Consider the following 21,131-nt stretch of genomic DNA (forward strand, 5'->3'; position numbering starts at 1 on the left):
TCAGTCAATCATTTATATGTACACTAGATGATTTATAGGGGGCACTGTGTTGAGGGGCACTGTGCCTCTATCGTGGCACTCCAATATTTTGGAAGGTATAGAAATGCATTTATAAATATCAAAATTTGTTTTTGCCACATGTATTCTATTATAGACACCTTAATGCATACTTTAAAATTATATTAGGTGAGCTAAACATAAAACAAATATATATATACAGTATATACAGTACTAGTCAAAAGTTTGGACACAGCTACTCATTCAAGGGTTTTTCTTAATTTTTATGAATGCCAAGAGCGTGCAAGCTGTCATCAAGGCAAAGAGTGGCTACTTTGAAGAATCTCAAATATAAAATATCTTTTGATTTGTTTAACACTTTTGGGTTTCTACCTGATTCCATATCTGTTATTTCATAGTTTTGATGTCTTCACTATTATTCAACAGTGTAGAAGATAGTAAAAATAAAGAAAATCCCTTGAATTAATAGGTGTGTTCAAACTTCTGACTGGTACTGTACATATATATAAAAACATTTTCCTTAAAGTATAATTTTTTGAAATTACTAATGTCACTTTTTCCACTACAACAAAAAATACTTATATACATGTCATTCTGTCCTTGAAAAATTTAATTGAAGTACTATAAAATTCCAATCATTCCTATGGAGGACTGATCTACCGGGGAGTGCCAATATGGCCGACAGGTGGCTTCAAACCCTCTCAATCGCCAATACATAATATGAGTAATCAAGGGTTTATATACATCGTTAGACTCAGTCCGTACGCAGGTAAAGTTGCGACATGCTTTTACTTCTCTGACACTGCGGTCGTCACTAGTTAGCACAGCCACAAAGTCATAACTATGGCTAAACCCCGCCCATTTCTACAATTGATCTTCTTAAAATCTGATTTTAAACCTAACCGTAACATTAACCCTGACCTCAACCACACTGCTAACCTTATGCCTAACCCTAACTTTAAATTAACAACAAAAAACATTTTTATTTTGGCCAATTTTGACTATGTAGCTGTGGAACTTGACTTTGTGTATGTATTATCTAGTGGAAACCTGACAGCGCTGGTAGCGGTCCAGTGGTAGTAGTCAACTCAACTCACACCTCTGATGTTGAAGTTTGAAGAGGAAGGCGTCGGACTAACTACTGGATTGAATTGTAGTTTTTGGTTTTTCGAAATAGTTTTTACTCTTGGTGGAACGTTGGATATCGAGCAGGTAAGGTCCGATACAGAATCCTCTTCCCTCATTTATCACACATTAATAACCTAAAGATCAAATCTGATCAAAATAGGTAGCCTACTGTATTCCGTTTTTCTGGTGGATGCTTTTGATTTGTAAATTCATACACGTCTTTTATAATTATACTGCTTTCAATGTCTTTTGAATTCAGCATTTGTTGATATGGTGTCTCATTTGAGCACTTCAGCCACACAAGATACTTGTTCTGTGCTGGGCAATACAGTACAGGGAAGTCATTTATGCTGCATGCCTAACATTCTGTGTTAAAAGTTTACCGGTACCATTGTTTCTTTACAGGGGGGATCAATCAAGGCAAAGGATTATATCACCCTCTTCAATAATTGGTATTCAACACTAATTGAATAACATTTCTGTGACACTTTATGTGTACAACATGGAGGTGATGATGAAGCCGTAATGATGATACCATGATCTGTTCCTGATCCTTGGTCCATCTAATTCCTTTAAACTTAAGATGGAATCAGCAATCGCTCCACCACCTCCTCCTCCTCCACCACCTCCCCTTGCCCCCCCACCACCTCCCCCCTGCCCCCCTCCCCCAGGCCCCCCTCCTCCCCCTGGCATAGGCTTCGGGCTATCCACAGGCCGCCAGCTCAACGTCTCCAAGATGCGTAACTTCAACTGGGATGCAATCCCCAAACACGTGGTGGTGGGCAAACACAACATCTGGACGGAAGAGAAGACCCTAGGAGAGTATGAGCTGGACACTCAGAGGATTGAGGAGCTGTTCAGTCATAGCCAGCAGCAGGGACAGGGACAAAAGGCTCTGAACAGACAGAGTATCAGAGGCAAGCCAACCAACAGCCAGGGCACAGAAGTGGTGAGTTGACCTAACCTTCTGTACCAGGAGTCACTTCTCTAGCTTGATACTGGCAGCTGGAGAGAAGTGTGTCAGTTGTAGCTGAGTAGAAGTCAAGAGAAATACGACATCAGCTGGAACCACATCAGCTACTTTGTTCCTCGATCAGATACTGTATAAGTCTGTGAGGCATACAGTGAGGGAAAAAAGTATTTGATCCCCTGCTGATTTTGTACGTTTACCCACTGACAAAGAAATTATCAGTCTGTAATTTTAATGGTAGGTTTATTTGAACAGTGAGAGACAGAATATCAACAAAAAAATCCAGAAAAACGCATGTCAAAAATTTTATAAATTTATTTGCATTTTAATGAGGGAAATAAGTATTTGACCCCTCTGCAAAACATGACTTAGTACTTGGTGGCAAAACCCTTGTTGGCAATCACAGAGGTCAGATGTTTCTTGTAGTTGGCCACCAGGTTTGCACACATCTCAGGAGAGATTTTGTCCCACTCCTCTTTGCAGATCTTCTTCAAGTCATTAAGGTTTCGAGACTGACGTTTGGCAACTCGAACCTTCAGCTCCCTCCACAGATTTTCTATGGGATTAAGGTCTGGAGACTGGCTAGGCCACTCCAGGACCTTAATGTGCTTTTTCTTGAGCCACTCCTTTGTTGCCTTGGCCGTGTGTTTTGGGTCATTGTCATGCTGGAATACCCATCCACGACCCATTTTCAATACCCTGGCTGAGGGAAGGAGGTTTTCACCCAAGATTTGACGGTACATGGCCCCGTCCATCGTCCCTTTGATGCGGTGAAGTTGTCCTGTCCCCTTAGCAGAAAAACACCCCCAAAGCATAATGTTTCCACCGCCATGTTTGACGGTGGGGATGGTTTCTTGGGGTCATAGGCAGCATTCCTCCTCCTCCAAACACGGCAAGTTGAGTTGATGCCAAAGAACTCCATTTTGGTCTCATCTGACCACAACATGTTCACCCAGTTGTCCTCTGAATCATTCAGATGTTCATCGGCAAACTTCAGACGGGCATGTATATGTGCTTTCTTGAGCAGGGGGACCTTGCGGGCGCTGCAGGATTTCAGTCCTTCACGGCGTAGTGTGTTACCAATTGTTTTCTTGGTGACTATGGTCCCAGCTGCCTTGAGATCATTGACAAGATCCTCCTGTGTAGTTCTGGGCTGATTCCTCACCATTCTCATGATCATTGCAACTCCACGAGGTGAGATCTTGCATGGAGCCCTAGGCCAAGGGAGTTTGACAGTTCTTTTGTGTTTCTTCCATTTGCGAATAATCGCACCAACTGTTGTCACCTTCTCACCAAGCTGCTTGGCAATGGTCTTGTAGCCCATTCCAGCCTTGTGTAGATCTACAATCTTGTCCCTGACATCCTTGGAGAGCTCTTTGGTCTTGGCCATGGTGGAGAGTTTGGAATCTGATTGATTGATTGCTTCTGTGGACAGGTGTCTTTTATACAGGTAAGAAACTGAGATTAGGAGCACTCCCTTTAAGAGTGTGCTCCTAATCTCAGCTCGTTACCTGTATGAAAGACACCTGGGAGCCAGAAATCTTTCTGATTGAGAGGGGGTCAAATACTTATTTCCCTCATTAAAATGCAAATCAATTTATAACGTTTTTGACATGCGTTTTTCTGGATTTTTTTGTTGTTATTCTGTCTCTCACTGTTCAAATAAACCTACCATTAAAATTATAGACTGATCATTTCTTTGTCAGTGGGCAAACGTACAAAATCAGCAGGGGATCAAATACTTTTTTCCCTCACTGTACATATCCTATCTGGTCCCCGCCAAGGCCTCTCCAATGTCATGCATCATTCTGTCATTCTTCTCTTGCTCATGATTTCTCACCTGAGAGTTTTGTATTGAGCATCTATACTTTCTGGGAGTAGACGAGAGACCGAAACAGCGTATTGAATATGAATATTTGTTCTGTTTATGACCAGAGATATTGGATATGTTGACATGTGCTCTTTAGACCCTAATTGATTTTCTCAGGGAGTGTGTGTTGTGGACTTGGGGTGTACATCACAGTATCACAGGATGATGTGTTGTTTTCCTACAGCCTTTCTGTTGTAACAGGCTCAGTCATGTAGTCATATGGGCCAGGGTTAGGGTTACGGTTAAGGTGGCAAGGTGGACGTGGGGAAATACATCAATTCCATCAGCCCATGGTTCCATGATGGTGCTTTTTTTGGTCTAGGCCTGGGCAAAAGTAGTGCACTATAAAGGGAATAGGGTGCCAATTGGGAAGCTACCACTCTCTTAGTGTGGCTTTAGCAAGATTCTTTGTGCGCTTCACTTGGATCAAACTCAAGTACATCAGGAAGCAATAATGTATTAGCGAAAGTGTTCAAAACAAACCAGTCAGCGTGAGCGAAGCTTGGAGGCGATTCTACCCTGATCTCTTTTTATATGATTCATTAACATGCTGTAACTGGAAGGCTGTCTTACCTTTCTGTCCACACACCTATCAAGTCTTTACCATCATTTGAATGCCAACTGCTAGAGTGCTTGATTTGACTAAACTCTCAGAGAATAGGTTGATTATAAATATTTGCACTCTGCAAGCAGCATGAGTTCACCAGCAGAGGTTATCTAATCTGGTATCTAGATAAAGCACAAGTTCACCACACTAAAAAATGGAGACTAACCAACAAAATTGGACTAAATGAATGACCATCATTTTACTATGTGTCCATTGCCCTTTTTCATGTGTGATATTGTGTGACTTATTGGAACTATGACATGTTCCTCTTAATGTTCCTCTGCTTAACAAACATAGGATGTTTATGCAGTGGGGTTTCATCTAGTAATGCTTTGATGTATAAACTAAAGGGTGGGCAGAGTCAGTATAGCCTAACTAATCTTCAGCAGTTTACCCAGGGAGAGTAAATGAACCACTAATATGTGCTAATTGTTGCCATACAGTTGATACTTGTATGTATTGTAAACCAGCATTCATTGCTACCTCTATAATAATGAACAGGGCTTTGGGTTCAATTAAGATACAGTACTTCCCTTCCTGTAAGTGACGGTTCTTGATTTTACGGAACTGTTGTGAGTCATTGTCCTGGTATACAATGCTATTGTCATATTAACAAACCTATTTTTGACCCTCTACTTTTGTCTCTTGTTGTTTGCTAGTGAAACCACCCTGCTGTCACATTTAGGCTACCTTGGCAGTTCAATAAAGGTTAAATGTAGAGCTATTGAAATGGGCCTTTAGTTTCTTACCTGTCCCTGTTTCTAACTCAGTATAGATGAGCATGACTTAGGAATGTCAGTATGTTGACAGCTGTTGCAATGGCTTATCATGGGCTCTCAAAAACAAGTCAATCAAACCAGTAAAACCTTTGCAATCCGTTGCTTGTTTGGGAATGAGGATGTATTTGGGATAAAGGAGAAGACTGTTTAAGCTAAATGCTGAGCTCCTGATAGACTCAACGCCTGTTATTGACCTACCGATGTCTTCATGTGTGTGTGTCTGTGTGCGTATGTGTGTTCTGGTATGACCAACATTATTTATTGACTAACTGATGACTTCATGCATATGTGTCCCACCACCACCAGGTCTCCATACTGAACTCCAAGAGGAGCATGAATGTTGGGATCTTCCTGAAACAGTTCAAGAGGTATGTCAGAGAGAGGCAAATATAGGATGCATTCCAAATGGCATCCTATTCCCTATATAGTGCTTTACTTTTGACCAGAGTCTGATCTAAAGTAGTGCACTATTAGGGAATAGGGTAACATTTGGGACTCAGACATAAACTGGGAGTGTGCTGAAGGTGTGGAGGGTTTGTCAGAGCCACGTGTGTCAAGTTAAAGAAGACACAGTGGTTGCATCTCAAGTAGCACCCTATTCCCTATAGTGGACTACTTTTGACCCCCATAGGGCACTGCTCAAAAGTAGTCCATTATATAATAGGGAATAGGGGGTCATTTGGGACAGCAAGGCCAAGTAGTCCTGAGGCTAGGCTGCTTGACATTCCCAGCTCTGTGTGTCTGAGGTACAGCAGCTTGTCCCAACAGGTCGGCTCTACATGATAACACTAATGCAGGAACAGTGCACCCAGGTCATTCCACAGATGAACTATTGAAAAATGGCATTAATGTGTTACTAAACAATTGTCTCTGTAGGCCCACAGTAGGACTGTGTTATGTGTTACAATATTACTACATGCCATTGGCTACAGTACCTAATTTTCTGAAGATTGTACTGTTCTCGCAGACAGAAAACTCAAAAAGACATACAAGCCTTATCTTCTCAATGTTTTATTATTACATTTATCTGTAATGTCCATTTCTGGATGCAGTTTTCTGTTTTCTGTTAAATGTATTTTTGTGTCAGCGTTTTTGTTCTTGTGCTTCTGAGGAAAGAAAACATTATTCCAGGTCAGCTGTAGGTGTATATGTATAGCAGGTAAGAGCCTGTCTGTGGTTGGTTAAAGTGGAAAAATGCACTAATAGGGTGTTCAACCCATGGGGCAAGGAGCAGCCTCGCTTACCAGGCTTAATTTTCTGAATTACTCATGTTCTAGGGTTGGGTCTCTAAATGTGTTGCTCATTTCCTCTGTGCCATGTTTCATTAACCACTTTGTGTAGCTCCTAGGAGAACCTAGTGGATGAATCAGTTGATGAAGTTTCCAAACCGGTGGCAATTTTAGCACGTAAATCTTGGTGGGGCAAAAAATATATAAATATATAATTATGCATGCCAGCGAAGCCACTACACAACACAACACTAAACAATAGATTAATTGCACTATAACGGTGACAAACGGTGCCCACAAACTTTTAGGGCCTACATAAAGCTGTCCCAACAGCAGTCCCAACAGCAGTCCAAACACCTTACCACTGCTACACTTGGCTATCAGCGGAGCCTTGTCTGGCAGCAAAACAGTTCATTCAGCCTCATTTACTGCCTTTTTTAAAAACATAGCTGATATGGCTGACTTGCTTAAACAAATGTAGTTTCTACTGACAATTGAGATGTACAAACTATGGCATAAGAGAACGACGAGCGGATAAGAGGCAATCCGTAAATTTCGATTAAGACATTAATGAGCGAGCTAGGATGGACGTTATCAATATAGCTATTTGTTCAGCACTTTTGAACTGTACAGCAACAGAATTCAGAACATGGGCCGTTCTTACAGTATTCTACCTGTACCCCAAGTCAGAACCGTAGGATAAATAAAGGGGGCATATAAGCAGACAATGAAAGCTCTTACAATATTCAATGATTACATTTCTCTAAAACAGGCTATAGGTTACATGTGCACCACGAAGTCAGAACAGTAGGCGAAATTAAGAGGGGAAAAGGGACCAAATTATTAGCATCAGGCACATGGGCTACTAACAGCTTACTACACAACATACACTTAGTAACGTTATTACTTTCTTAGCTACAGTATACATATCTCCCTGGCATATTACATAATGTATGCAGCAGCATACAATACATTTGTAGACTCACCTTGTTGTGCTGTGCTCACTTCCTACCAAACCACTCATTGTTGAATTAGCGATTTCCAACTTGTTGTGTATTGTTTATGTCCAATGGCCAAGGAGCACCGATACGTTTTATCTATAATTTCTCTTCATTATTTATCTTCATACGACAAGGATTGAAAAGTATTTACCAGTCATACGACAAGGATTGAAAAGGATTTACCAGTAGATTGTCGACTTGATTCATGATGATGACTGCTAGCTACGATTTTGAAAGTATGATGTTGTCATGATCAGTCCGATCTAAGCTACTGTACATATAACGTGATTTGACATCATTTTATCTGTGGCCAATGACCTTGAGCCTTCTTGGATGGGCATTTCTAATGTAACTCTATGTCAGTAGCCAAAGGGCTAGAATTTTCAAGGTCTCCCCTTACACTTCGCTGTGACGTAGTGTCCCCATGAGTGACAAAACACTGAGCCAATCACGGCGTAACTCTCCATATTTTCTGCTGGCTTGCCCCACCACCACAGAAAGCACTGAGCTAGGCTGAAACACCTGCATTTTGGAGCTGCCTTACTCAAGAAAACAAAAAATAGACCATGTTTGTATGCGACTTTATTAACTCAATGATATATATATTTTTTTAATGTTGTTTGCAAACTGATATGTGACACATATTAATGCCAAAATAACATGCAAAACAGGCAAATGTATTTTTATTTTATTTTTTGCACAAAATGTGGGGCTCAAAACAGGTGGGTCTCTGCCCCACCTGCCCAGAAGGAGGAGTCGCCCCTGTTCCAAAGTTATGTTGGTTATAATACAGTAACTGATCAGTGTCTGTGTCTCTCCCCAGGCCAGTAGGGGACATGATCAAGGACATCAGTTCAGGAAACGGACTGAAATTTGGGACAGGTAAACTGAAGGAGCTGTGTAAGCTGCTGCCAGAGAAAGAAGAGGTACAGTACTTAACACAGCCTTTCCCAGTAGGCAAGCATAGATCAGCCCGCTGTCGCTTTGGCAACCTTGTCCCACATAGGGCAAACTCCAGTTCCACCACCATTGGGGGAGCTGAGGTTTGCCGCCAGCTTGCCGCCATTGTTGATGCTAACTACCACAGTGAACTGATCATATTTAGCTTGAGAGACAGTTATAACTGTGTTCTCCCAAGTTACAACCCTTACCGTAATGCTGTGTCTTACTAAGATGAATACCTGTTGTGTGTGTGCAGGTGAAGCAGCTAGTTGGGTTTAAAGGGGACCAGTCAGCTCTTCCTGAAGCAGACCTGTTTATGATGCTACTTATCAAGGTTCCCAGGTGAGTGAGTGAGTGAGTGAGTGAGTGAGTGAGTGAGTGAGTGAGTGTGTTGAACCGTCTACAAACATCTAATTCACCGTTTTGTACAGTTTTGTGTTTTCTATGTCTTGAATGCCTGTTGTGTTATAGAATATGAATCATTATTCGTACCCTTTCTTTTAGTTATGAGGAGCGCCTCAACAGTTTAGTTCTCAAAGAAGAGTTTTTCCCGCTCATGGATGAAATGAAACAATCCATCGCCACCATGATCACAGCTGGAAAAGGTAAAGTTTGCGTCTGCATGTGATCTGGATCTTAATAAGGCCAGTGTGTATCTGTACTAAGCTCAACTGTCTGTCTGTCTGTCTGTCTGTCTGTCTGTCTGTCTGTCTGTCTGTCTGTCTGTCTGTCTGTCTGTCTGTCTGTCTGTCTGTCTGTCTGTCTGTCTGTCTGTCTCTCTGTCTCTCTGTCTCTCTCTCTGTCTGTCTGTCTGTCTGTCTGTCTGTCTGTCTGTCTGTCTGTCTGTCTGTCTGTCTGTCTGTCTGTCTGTCTGTCTGTCTGTCTGTCCCTCCAGAGCTGTTAGAGAGTGACGATCTACACTCTGTGATCCGCCTGGTTCTGAAGACTGGAAACTACATGAACGCTGTGAGTGGGAAACAATGATATCATAGATGATATAATATACTGTATACCTTTATATATGTTAGAAACTCTTTCTACAAGCTTTGAGTAATCCTCAGGTTCATTTGTCAGCCTGACTGACTGTCTCTCACTTGTCCTCTGTGTGTCCACAGGGCGGCTATGCTGGCAGTGCCATTGGCTTCAGGATGGCATCGCTACTGAAACTAGTGGACACGAGGGCCAACAAACCAGGCATGAACCTCATGCACTATGTAGTCATGGTAATTAGAACCCTTCTTTTAAGCTCATCCTTTATCTAGAATCTTGTTTGTCTCTGATGCAGTAGTTGTTCATGTTTATGTTGATTGTAGCAAGCTCAGAAGGTTGATGTGGCCTTGCTGAAATTCCCGGACAAACTCACACACATCGCTGATGCAGCAAGGTACAGATACAGAGTGTTTTACACGCTTCAACAATATCTTTAATATTGCTGTTTGCCCCACTGTAAGGCATTCTATTGTAATGATTGTGCTTTTCTGTTTGTCTGTATTGAATGATTGATATTTGTGTTCTGCACCCCCGTAGGATCCATAAGGAGGACATAGAGAGTGAGTTTCAGAGAGAGGTGAAGAAAGTAAAGGAGGCGAAGGAGGAGGCGCAGAAACAGGAGGAGCTACGGGCTCAGATGGAGGACTTTCTCGAGGTAGCCTGCCTGTGTATTCTCCATGCCTTTCAGATCTTGTATCGCTACTTTCCCCTATACTGTATACCTATGTAATGTTTCCAGTGCCACAAGTTTTGCCTGACCACATAACCTGACCAGGAAAAACTCTGGGCCCTTGTCATAGCCTTAATAACCTCTGGTGGTGAATCTACAACTCTAGGACCAGTGTTGAGGTTATTGATGTTTGTGGTCCCCTGTAGGTTCAGAAATGTACTCTGCGACCCTAATGGCACCCCTTTTCCATTTGTATAGTGCACTACTTTTGACCAGGGCCCATAGGGGTCTATTCAAAACTACTGCACTATATGGGGAACAGGGTGCCATTTGGGCCACAACCTTAGTTATTTCTGTTCTGTGTGTGGTCCCTTGTAGGAAGCAGAGTGTCGTCTGGCTGAGACTGAGCTCTCTCTGCAGTCGCTGGGTTCAGTCAGTGACTCAGTGGCTGAGTACTTCTGTGAAGACCCCAGCAAGTTCAGACTGGATGAATGCTGCTCCATCTTCAACTCTTTCTGTGAGAAATTCCTGAGGGCCATCCAGGTAAAAAACGGTTTACAAAATAGTGTATATACTCCTTTTGCATACTATTATTTGATGCTCTCTGATTTACTGACTGCCATCTTGGCCTCCTTGGGAACATAGATCTCCATCTCACTCTTTTCTGTGTGAGGACTTTTGGCTGGCTTTTGTCTTCAATGAGTATCTCTGTCGTTTCTCTTTTCTCTTTAACCTTCCCTGATTTCTTGGTAGATTCCAGTGTTCACTGCCTCTGGCTCCCTAACATGTGTTATTCTATCTGTGTGTAGGAGAACCGTGATCGTGAGGTGGCGGAGGTGAAGAGGAGAACCAGAGACAGACTGTTGAGTGATGCTAATGCTGCTAAACGCCGTTCCACCGCCACCTGCTCCATACGGGACAAGGATATGGAGGGTGTGGCCCTGGAGTCCGTACTACGGAAGTTGGTCATACTTTCTTTTGAAATATAATCTGTTATTTTCTGTTTTTCTTTTTGTAATGTGTTTTTCTTTTTTTCTGTAAAAGTGTGTTGTGACATTCATATGAACTTTGAATAAAGTTTGATTTGATTTAGGGTCCTGACCAGTCGTGTGTCCCAAAGGAGAAAAGGCTCGGGCATGCCCTCCCCCACCATTAGCAGACTGTCAGAGGTTCCCATTCAAGCAAACCTTCCCTCGGCAGAACGGGGAAATCGAAGTTGTGTCAAGGCCACAGAGGTGTGTAAGGAGAATGAGTGGGACTCAGCCAGAGATCTGGCTGGGACCTCTCAGAGTGACCAGAAGGACCAGTCCCACAGCAAAAGGAACCGGAGGGAGAATGTGGTTCCACATCCTGAGGAGACACAGCAGAACCCTAAGAAACCAGATGGTTCTACACAGCCAACCAGGAGAACCGGTAGCAGCAGCTCCTCCTCCTGCACCTCCACAGGTAGACCCATCTCAGTGACGATGAAGGACAAGGAGGAAAAGGAAGAGGAGGAGGGAAATGAGGAAGAAGCCCAGAAGTTGCGTGAAGTGTCCAGGAAGGTTCTGAGGTATCAGAGCAGCCGTGGTAGTCTTTCGTCTGGGGAGTACGGCCTGGAGCAGCAGAAGTCTCCTAATGCCACCAATAATACTAACACCTCCACAAGATCACCCAACGCTACGACCACTAATGCTACATCCTCCACCATCTCCACCATCACCTCCACCTCCCCTCACCAGAGGACCTTCCAAGAGGACAGACAGCGGCTGCTAGGAGATGCATGTAGAGGCAGCGAGAGCCTGGCTAGATACCTCCTCAACCCTCACCTCTCCCCCAAGGAAATAATCACCCGCAGACACACCTTCACCCTCCCCCCTAAAGCCCCTCCTACTGAGGAAGAGGAAGAAGAAGAGGATGATCTGTTTACTTTCCCTACTACTCCGTCTCCTATTCTGGGGGTCATAGGGGGGATGAAGTCAGTAGACACTGATCTGATGTCCCTGAAACACAGAGCCTCTGGAGGGCCTAACCGTACCAACCTCCCTGGCCACTCTGAGAAGTCTTGTGTCCGAGACCTGGTGTCTAAGAGCCCCATGTCAAAACACAAAGACTTGACAGCAAGTTTCAACATCCCCAGGGACTCTGAAAACAGAGGCTTGGAGGTACCCACCACCCCTCGCCACTGTGAGACATCTGGTGTCCAGCGGGACAAGGTGTCCAACAGCTTGTCAGCAGCAGAGAGACCTACACACGTAGAGATAGGAGAGCTGAACCAAGACAAGAGCTCCTCTATAGTCAAGACAAAACCTCCCCCCTTACACCTAGAACTCAACCACAACCAGGATGAGGACATAAAGGAGTTTTCTCCCGCCCCTCTCCAGATACTCGTCTCCCAGGAACCCAAACAGGCTGACCCTCCTCAAAGCCCCAAACACAATATGGCTAACCCCTCTAAGAGCCGGAAGACCAAACTTTCAGAGGGCAATGGATTCATGTCTTTCTTTAAACGCCTGGGAGAGAGGAGCAAGCCAATGTGAGGAATCTGGTGTCCAAGACCTGATGTTCAAGACCTGGTGTCCAAGACCTGGTGTTCAAGACCTGATATCCAAGACCTGGTGTTCAAGACCTGGTGTCCAAGAGTGTCAGCAAAGAGTCCTACACACACACACAAGCCCTGAGCCCGAAGCCCAAACCAGACGGCTATGGATTCATGTCCTTCTTTGAACGCCTGGGGAAGAAGAGCAAGCCTTGCTAACAACAAGGATATAGACTCTAGACGTGCTCTAGACTCCTGATTCATCTATTGATTCAGATTCAGACTACCAAGACAGATGTTACATTGTTCTATGGACCTGGCCCTATGGACTATTAACTATATTTATATCCATCCATCCATTGATTTTATAAAGGTTTAATTAAACGAGATTGTTGAAGTGGATTTGAAGTGGAAAATAATGATATGCTGGGACTGGGAGAATTTGTCCAAAAGTGCAGTGTGAACTTTATTCCACTAGGTGGCAGAGTGAGATAACAACACCACAAGTAGTGTGCCTGTAGGCCAGTGGTTCGCAACCAGGGGTACTAGGACTCCTAGGGTTACTTGGCCTATCCACAAGGGGTACTTGAGAAGACTCATGAGACCATAGGCCTACTGGTAAAATACACCTGAGGGGGTACTTCAGGGGTACTCCGGGCAGAGTAAAATTCAGTTGGTGGTACAGTAACCAAAAAGAGTTGGGAACCACTGCTGTAGGCCACCAACAAATGACTGTTTATTTATTCTACCACCTCATATTCCCACAAAGAGGAGCATGACACTTACTGTAATTTGTTACCAATGTCTTTAATAATAGTGATATTCTTACATCAGTATTCTTCTGACTGAATATGCACAGCAAAATAAAACCACTGTTGAGTAGGAGGAGCCAATGTGATCTTTGTCTTGGAAAATACTGGAACTATCTTTGCCATATACAGTAGTATTAAATTATATTGCCGGAGGATATATTTACAGAGCTGCAGAAATTACATTAAATTAATTTCCAGCGACGAGGGCCTGTAAAGAGAAGTTAACAGTATTAAGATAAAAATAATTTAATGGACAGACTGTTAAAGAATAAAAGTGTTTTGTATTACATTTATCACGTAATTTCTTATTTTTATAAAAGTGTTCCTCTTCTCTTGCTGTTTTGAAAAGAACACAACCGTGGTGAATATTTCTCATATGCTCTTAGTAGTCTTATACAAACAACAAAACACTATTGCTCTTATTGGGGTCAGTGTTACAAAGACAGCCAGTCTCTTAGCCAGGCACAGCCAGCTGAATGGTGGGGAGGACGGCACTAATCCCAAACCAAGTTGTTGAGGTCTCAGTCTCAGAATTGGAGAGCGAGCCAGGCCATGGGCCCTTGTCAAAGGTAGTGCACTATATAAGGAATAGGGTGCCATTTGGGATGCAACCCAAGCTACCAGCACCTGGTGACATAGCACAATGGTGGGAGAGAGCCAGGGACCCAGCAAGTACTCCCCAAACTGCTTCAGTATGTGGCCCCCAGCCTCCACCTGCCTCCCCAAGGATGTACCCCCCTGTACCCCAGCTAGCCTGCCGCTCTGCCAGGACCAAGGATCCCCTGCCTCTCTTGGCAGCCAGGGCCTCAGCAAGAAGCCCCAGAACGTACCCCTTGCATCCCGCTCTGCACCATGTATCCTGCTCATTCTACCAGGTGTAGGGACCCCCTGCCTCCCCCAGCCTACCCCTAGCTAGGCCAGGCAGGCAGGCCTGACCCCTGCGGGTGGGTGAGGGATTAACTTGTTGTGTTGTAGAGATCTCTGGGAGAGAGGAGTGAATGTGGGTTAAACCTATTGAACTTCTGGGCTCGCCAGGCCACGGACATCAGAGTGTGGCACTGTTTGTGACTTGAGTCGTGATTTTATTTAAAAAATATATATATTTTACATTTATTTAACTAGGCAAGTCAGTTAAGAACAAATTCTTATTTACAATGACGGCCTACCAAAAGGCAAAAGGCCTCCTGCGGGAACGGGGGCTGGGATTAAAAATAAAAATATATTAAATAAAAATATGGGACAACACGACATAAAGAGAGACCTAAGACAACAAAATAGCATGGCAGCAACACATGAAAACACAGCATGGTAGCAAAACAACATGACAACAACATGGTAGCAACACAACATGGCAGCAGCACAAAACGGGGTACAAACATTATTGGACACAGACAACAAAAACAAAGGGCAAGAAGGTAAAGACAACAATACATCATGCAAAGCAGCCACAACTGTCAGTAAGCGTGTCCATGATTGAGTCTTTGAATGAAGAGATTGAGGTAAAACTGTCCAGTTTTATCTTTTACCTTGTTGCAACTTGTTCCAGTCACTAGTTGCAGCGAACTGAAAAGACGAGCGACCCAGGGATGTGTGTGCTTTGGAGACCTTTAACAGAATGTGACTGGCAGAATGGGTGTTGTATGTGGAGGATGAGGGCTGCAGTAGATATCTCATAGATGCGTATACAGAGATGACCAGTTTATAGAAGAGTATAGAGTGGAGTGATGTGTCCTATAAGGAGCGTTGGTGGCAAATCTGATGGCCGAATGGTAAAGAACATCTAGCCACTCGAGAGCGCCCTTACCTGCTGGTCTATAAATTACGTCTCCGTAATCTAGCATGGGTAGGATGGTCATCTGAATCAGGGTTAGTTTGGCAGCTGGGGCGAAAGAGGAGCGATTACGATAGAGGAAACCAATTCTAGATTTAACTTTAGCCTGCAGCTTTGATATGTGCTGAGAGAAGGACAGTGCACTGTCTAGCCATACTACCAAGTACTTGTATGAGGTGACTACTTCGAGCTCTAAACCCTCAGAGGTAGTAATCACACCTGTGGGGAGGAGGGGCATTCTTCTTACCAAACCACATGACCTTTGTTTTGGAGGTGTTCAGAACAAGGTTAAGGGCAGAGAAAGCTTGTTGGACACAAAGAAAGCTTTGTTGTAGAGCATTTAACACAAAATCCGGGGAGGGGCCAGCTGAGTATGAGACTGTATCATCTGCATATAAATGGATGAGAGCGCTTCTTACTGCCTGAGCTATGTTGTTGATGTAAATTGAGAAGAGCGGGGCTGAATTTTGTGAAAATGTTAAATTAATGTAGGAGAATATAACACATTAGATTTGGTAAAAGATAATACAAGGAAAAAAACATGTTTTTTTGTACATCTTTGAAATGCAAGAAAAAGGCCGTAATGTATTATGCCAGCCCAGGCGCAATTTTGATTTTGGCCACTAGATGGCAGCAGTGTATGTTCAAAAGTTTTGACTGATCCAATGAACCATTGCATTTCTGTTCAAAATGTTGTATCAAGACTGCCCAAATATGCCTAATTGGATTATTAATACATTTTCAAATTCATAACTGTGCACTCTCCTCAAACAATAGCATGGTATTATTTCACTGTAGTAGCTACTGTAAATTGGACAGTGCAGTTCGATTAACAAGAATTTAAGCTTTCTTCCAATATCAGATATGTCTATGTCCTGGGAAATGTTCTTGTTTCTTACAACCTCATGCTAATCACATTAGCCTACGTTAGGTCAACCGTCCCACGGGGGACCCACCGATCTTGTAGAGGGTTAATTAACTAGGCAATTCAGTTAAGAATAGATTTTTATTTAGAGTGACGGCCTACCCCGGCCAAACCCGGAGGACACTGGGCCAAACGTGCGCCGCCCTATGGGACTCCCAATCCGGATGTGATACTGCTTTCAAAACCAGGGACTATAGTGACGCCTCTTGCACCGAGATGCAGTACCTTAGACCGCTGCGCCACTAGGGAGCCCAAGTATATATTCTACTACTTTCGACCAGAGGTAGTACACTATCCACGAAATAGGGTGCCATTTGGGACATAGACGTTAAGCTAGTCTGGTTTCTGTTATCTACTGTACAGTCTGGTTTCTGGTATCTACTGTACAGTCTGGTTTCTGTTATCTACTGTACAGTCTGGTTTCTGGTATCTACTCTACAGTCTGGTTTCTGGTATCTACTGTACAGTCTGGTTTCTGTGGCTGCTGCTGAGTCTGCCTTTCTGTCTGGCTGCCATTTGGGCTGGATGCAGTCTCCATAGCAACCCCATCTCTTACAATGCAACCCTGAGACGGCCGTCTATGCCCGCCCCCGCCCCTCCTCCTCCCCCTCTTTACCCCCTCCACACCTGTGTCAGCATAAACACATCACCTCCTATTGCCACTATCTATCTCCCTCCTCTCTTTCTATCTCCTCCACCTAGATGCACCAGATTTCTAAACCCCTTAATGAAGTACTTTATGGCTGTGGAGGAGAACAAAATAATCGTGAGGATCACAAAGCCTTTGTTGTTGAAACACCAGAGATGCTCCTGGACTGCATTCCAAATGGCACTCTTTCCCTAAATAGAGCATCACTATATAATGCACTACTTACCCCATGGGCCCTGGTCAGAAGTAGTGTACCATAAAGGGAACAGGGAGCCATTTGGGACGCCTCCTCTGGCCTTATTGGGTGTGGATTGGGGTATTGTTAGACACCTCTTCTGAAAGCATCGCCTTGCATGCTCCACTGCACCCAACATGTACCCCCTATCCATACCCCCCAACCCCGTAGCACCACCCCACCCTCTTGTCTTTCACCCTTCAGGATACAGAAGTGCCAGCTGGTCTGCTCTACTGTTTTCACATCCCTCCATCACTCCCTCCCCTCCATCACTCCATCCACTTCTCATCCATAAAGATAAGCCATTTCTACTGTGGGTTTTTCCAACCGCTAGATTCATTATTTGGAATCTTGTTTGGAATCCTAGTTCACCCCCCCCCTCCCTCAGTTGCTCAATGGGTAGGCATCTAAGTGGTCTGTATAAAAGTCTAGACCATTAGGCTATATTTATTCATGGTTTATGTTTTAAATACAGTCATTAGGGCTTGGCCATTGTCTTCTGTACAGCTTCTCTGTGTGTTCCTTATATCTTAAATAGCAGCCTGATTACGACAGTAGGGGAACCAGAGAAGGCAGTGAAAAGCATCCTTTGTCCTTTTATGGGCAGGGGGTGGGGTTAAAACAGGCCACACCCTATTGCAGCAGACAGTCTTTATCCCTCCATCACATTCTGAAGATGCTCTACTTCATTTACATATAATTTACATGCCGTATATCCCATTGGACAGCCAAACTCCTCCCACTGCTCTCTAGCCAATCCAATAACAGTATTTGTATGGCTCCCGCCCCTCCTTTCCTTTCTCTTCTCCTTCCCCTCCCAGTCTCTCGCTCCTTTTCTTCCCAAACACAGCAGACAGCCTGCCCTTTTATTCCTGTCTCACCGTTCTCTCTGTGGATTCTGTTATAACACAGTAGGACTCTGACAATGGACAGCTGTGGACTTGGATGCTGACACTTCTCTCTAAGGCTGCCTGGAAATTCATGTGAGTACAATCCTCCCATTCAGCCTCTCTCTGTCTGTCTCGCTGTATTCTCGGTGCTTTCTCCCCAAGCCAGCCGTAGTGCAGTGCAGTGCTATGTCCAGGATTTCTCGCTACATATGGATGCAAAGAAGAGTTTGAATAATTGATTACAGTATCTCGTCTGGCATCTGTGCCTCAGTTCGGTGAATCTCAGAACAGGAACAAGCAGTGATTATTGACCACTTGGCATCTACAGGTCTGAGCTGTTGCTGTAGCTTTTCTAATCATAAGAGGGGAAATGGCACATGCACGCACGCACACACACCTCTCCATTTTAGCTCCTGGCTGCTTGCTCTGCTCATTGGCAGGTGGGCATCAATACTGCAGTCTATGGGCAGGGCTCATGGCTGGATGAGGTTACTGTATTTTGGAGAATTTATAATATGTTTATCTATATTTATGTTGTTTCAATGTTATATTCTGAAATTGCTATGTTATGTTTCAATGTTACACTCTTAGAAAATAAATGTGCTAAAATGCTTCTTCAGCTGTCCCCAAAGTAGAACCCTTTGAATAACCCTTTTTGGTTCCAGGTAGAACCATTACGTTTCCAGGTAGAAGCCATTTGGCTTCCGTGAAGAGATTTCTACGTGGAACCCAAAAGGGTTCTACCTGAAACCAAGAAGGGTCCTCCTATGGGGACAGCTGAAGAACCCTTTTGGAACACCTTTTTTCTAAGAGTGTATGTTAGGACATGATGTTGTGTTGTGTTTCAGTGTTATGTAATGATGTTGTGTTGTGTTTCAGTGTTATGTAATGATGTTGTGTTATGTTTCAGTGTTATGTTAGGACATGATGTTGTGTTATGTTTCAGTGTTATGTTAGGACATGATGTTGTGTTATGTTTCAGTGTTATGTTAGGACATGATGTTGTGTTATGTTTCAGTGTTATGTAATGATGTTGTGTTGTGTTTCAGTGTTATGTAATGATGTTGTGTTGTGTTTCAGTGTTATGTAATGATGTTGTGTTATGTTTCAGTGTTATGTAATGATGTTGTGTTGTGTTTCAGTGTTATGTTAGATAATGATGTTATGTTTCAGTGTTATGTCATGATGTTGTGTTGTGTTTCAGTGTTATGTTAGATAATGATGTTATGTTTCAGTGTTATGTAATGATATTATATGTTATGTTAGGTAATGATGCTATGTTTCAGTGTTATGTAATGTAATAATATTATATGTTATGTTTCAGTGTTATGTTAGATAATGATGTTATGTTTCAGTGTTATGTAATGATATTATATGTTATGTTAGGTAATGATGCTATGTTTCAGTGTTATGTAATGTAATAATATTATATGTTATGTTTCAGTGTTATGTTAGGTATTGATGTTATGTTTCAGTGTTATATTAGGTAATGGTACTGTAAGCTCATGTGAATCAGCTGATTAGGTCTATGTTCAAGTCATTCTATGGCTCTTCATTTGGCATTGTATTGCCACTGGGTGGGTTGTCTAGCTACCTCCCCTATCCTGCATCAAACATTATAGATGTCCAGGAGTGCTTTAGTCTGTTGCAGTGCTGGGTTATGTTGGGTTGTTGCAGTCAGGTCTGATTAATGGTGGGAGCTGACTACAGCTAACAGCTGTTCCCAGATCTGTTAGTATATTACATTGTGCACTATAAGGGGAGCTGGCCACAGCCCTGGTCTTGCTCAGAGCAGGCAGCCCTGCATGCGTGAGATCAGACATCAGCAATGATGACACAGGCCACAGTCTATCAGAGGATGGTCTGAACCTAGGCCTGGTCTGACTGGTTACAAAATGCTGTCACTACTACTACACTATTACTGTAGTGTTATAATGTAATACTGTGTACTAATACAGTATTGTGCTGTGCTGTATTAATAATGTCATAAAATGAGTCTTTGCTTGTAATTCCATGCTGCTTTAGGGGAGATTAATAGACAATAGTGCACTGTGACTGCTGTGGAGGGAGAGAGGGAGAGAGAGAGAGAGAGAGAGAGAGAGAGAGAGAGGGAGAGACCACCTGCAGTTGAGTTCATGAAAGACAGTCAGTGAACACCAGCAACCAGTTGTCATCAGAGATGTATCAGCTGTCACTGATGTAAGTTTACCACTACAGGTGGTTGGAACTGGGAAGAATATCATTCTTCACCTTGTCTCCTATCAGTCTTTTAGCCACAAGGACAGCTAGGTTAAGAGACCTATACTTCACTACTTCACTGAGTGAGTTAGTGTCCTCCAGGAATATGCATAGTCTCTGTTCATTTTACTGTGAAGTAAATTGATTGGTTTAAAATACACTAAAACATTTGATTTGACTTGATGTGATTTGTTGGAACGTTATTAAATAGAGTGACGGTGTTAAGCCAGCAGGAGATTCATTCTTATTAACTGCATTTGGCCCGTACCACTATTAGTATCAACATCACAGTTCTCTTTCTCCACACATCACATCACAGTCCTCTTTCTCTAGTCTCCAAGCAGGAAGGGACAGGCATAACATTCCTATTAATGAGATCTAATACTAGATTTCAGATGTAGGGTCGTGATCATCCACAATAGAATAGTCCTGTAATGCATAACAGTATTAATGGCAGTTCTCGGAGTCACTATCTACAGTGGTTCAGCATTAGTCTGATTGGGGGAGTGAAAAGCAGCATTTAACCTCGTCAACTGACCACCTTGGAGCAATTTTGCGCCTATATTGGCCATGCATTCAGCATTGGTCTAGTGTTAGAAATCCCAAACCTAGGGCAACAGTATGTATGTCAGAACATTGTTAATGTGGGAGGCAACCCGTATTCCCTATGTAGTGCAATACTTTTTACCAGAGCCCTGGTCAATAGTAGTGCACTAGGGAATAGGATGCCATTTGGACACAGACATGGACTTTATTAGCTTTCTGAATGCAGAGACAATGAGCACCAGGTTCACTATCTATCTGTCTATGACTGTGCCTGTGCTGTATA

At 43.2% G+C, this 21,131-nt stretch overlaps 2 protein-coding genes across 2 annotated transcripts in view; both read left to right on the forward strand.

Annotated features, from left to right (window-relative positions):
• The first annotated feature begins 957 nt into the window (after window positions 1–957).
• LOC139548870 (inverted formin-2-like) lies at window positions 958–13,823 on the forward strand. Its single transcript, XM_071358782.1, has 13 exons — window positions 958–1,230; window positions 1,552–2,095; window positions 5,679–5,740; window positions 8,426–8,528; window positions 8,801–8,886; window positions 9,049–9,149; window positions 9,440–9,510; window positions 9,660–9,767; window positions 9,858–9,928; window positions 10,072–10,189; window positions 10,583–10,747; window positions 11,014–11,165; window positions 11,298–13,823. The coding sequence occupies exons 2-13, from the start codon at window positions 1,730–1,732 to the stop codon at window positions 12,721–12,723; spliced, it is 2,829 nt and encodes a 942-aa protein (XP_071214883.1). The 5' UTR covers window positions 958–1,230; window positions 1,552–1,729; the 3' UTR covers window positions 12,724–13,823.
• A 4,174-nt stretch (window positions 13,824–17,997) lies between these two features.
• The window catches only part of LOC139548872 (tripartite motif-containing protein 3-like), a 50,385-nt gene continuing 47,251 nt past the window's right edge, over window positions 17,998–21,131 (forward strand). Inside the window, exon 1 of the mRNA XM_071358785.1 lies at window positions 17,998–18,157. The gene's annotated coding sequence lies outside the window, so the exon portion shown is untranslated. The remainder of the gene's footprint in view (window positions 18,158–21,131) is intronic.

The sequence above is a fragment of the Salvelinus alpinus genome, chromosome 22 (genome assembly GCF_045679555.1).
Source record: "Salvelinus alpinus chromosome 22, SLU_Salpinus.1, whole genome shotgun sequence".
Taxonomy (NCBI): domain Eukaryota; kingdom Metazoa; phylum Chordata; class Actinopteri; order Salmoniformes; family Salmonidae; genus Salvelinus; species Salvelinus alpinus.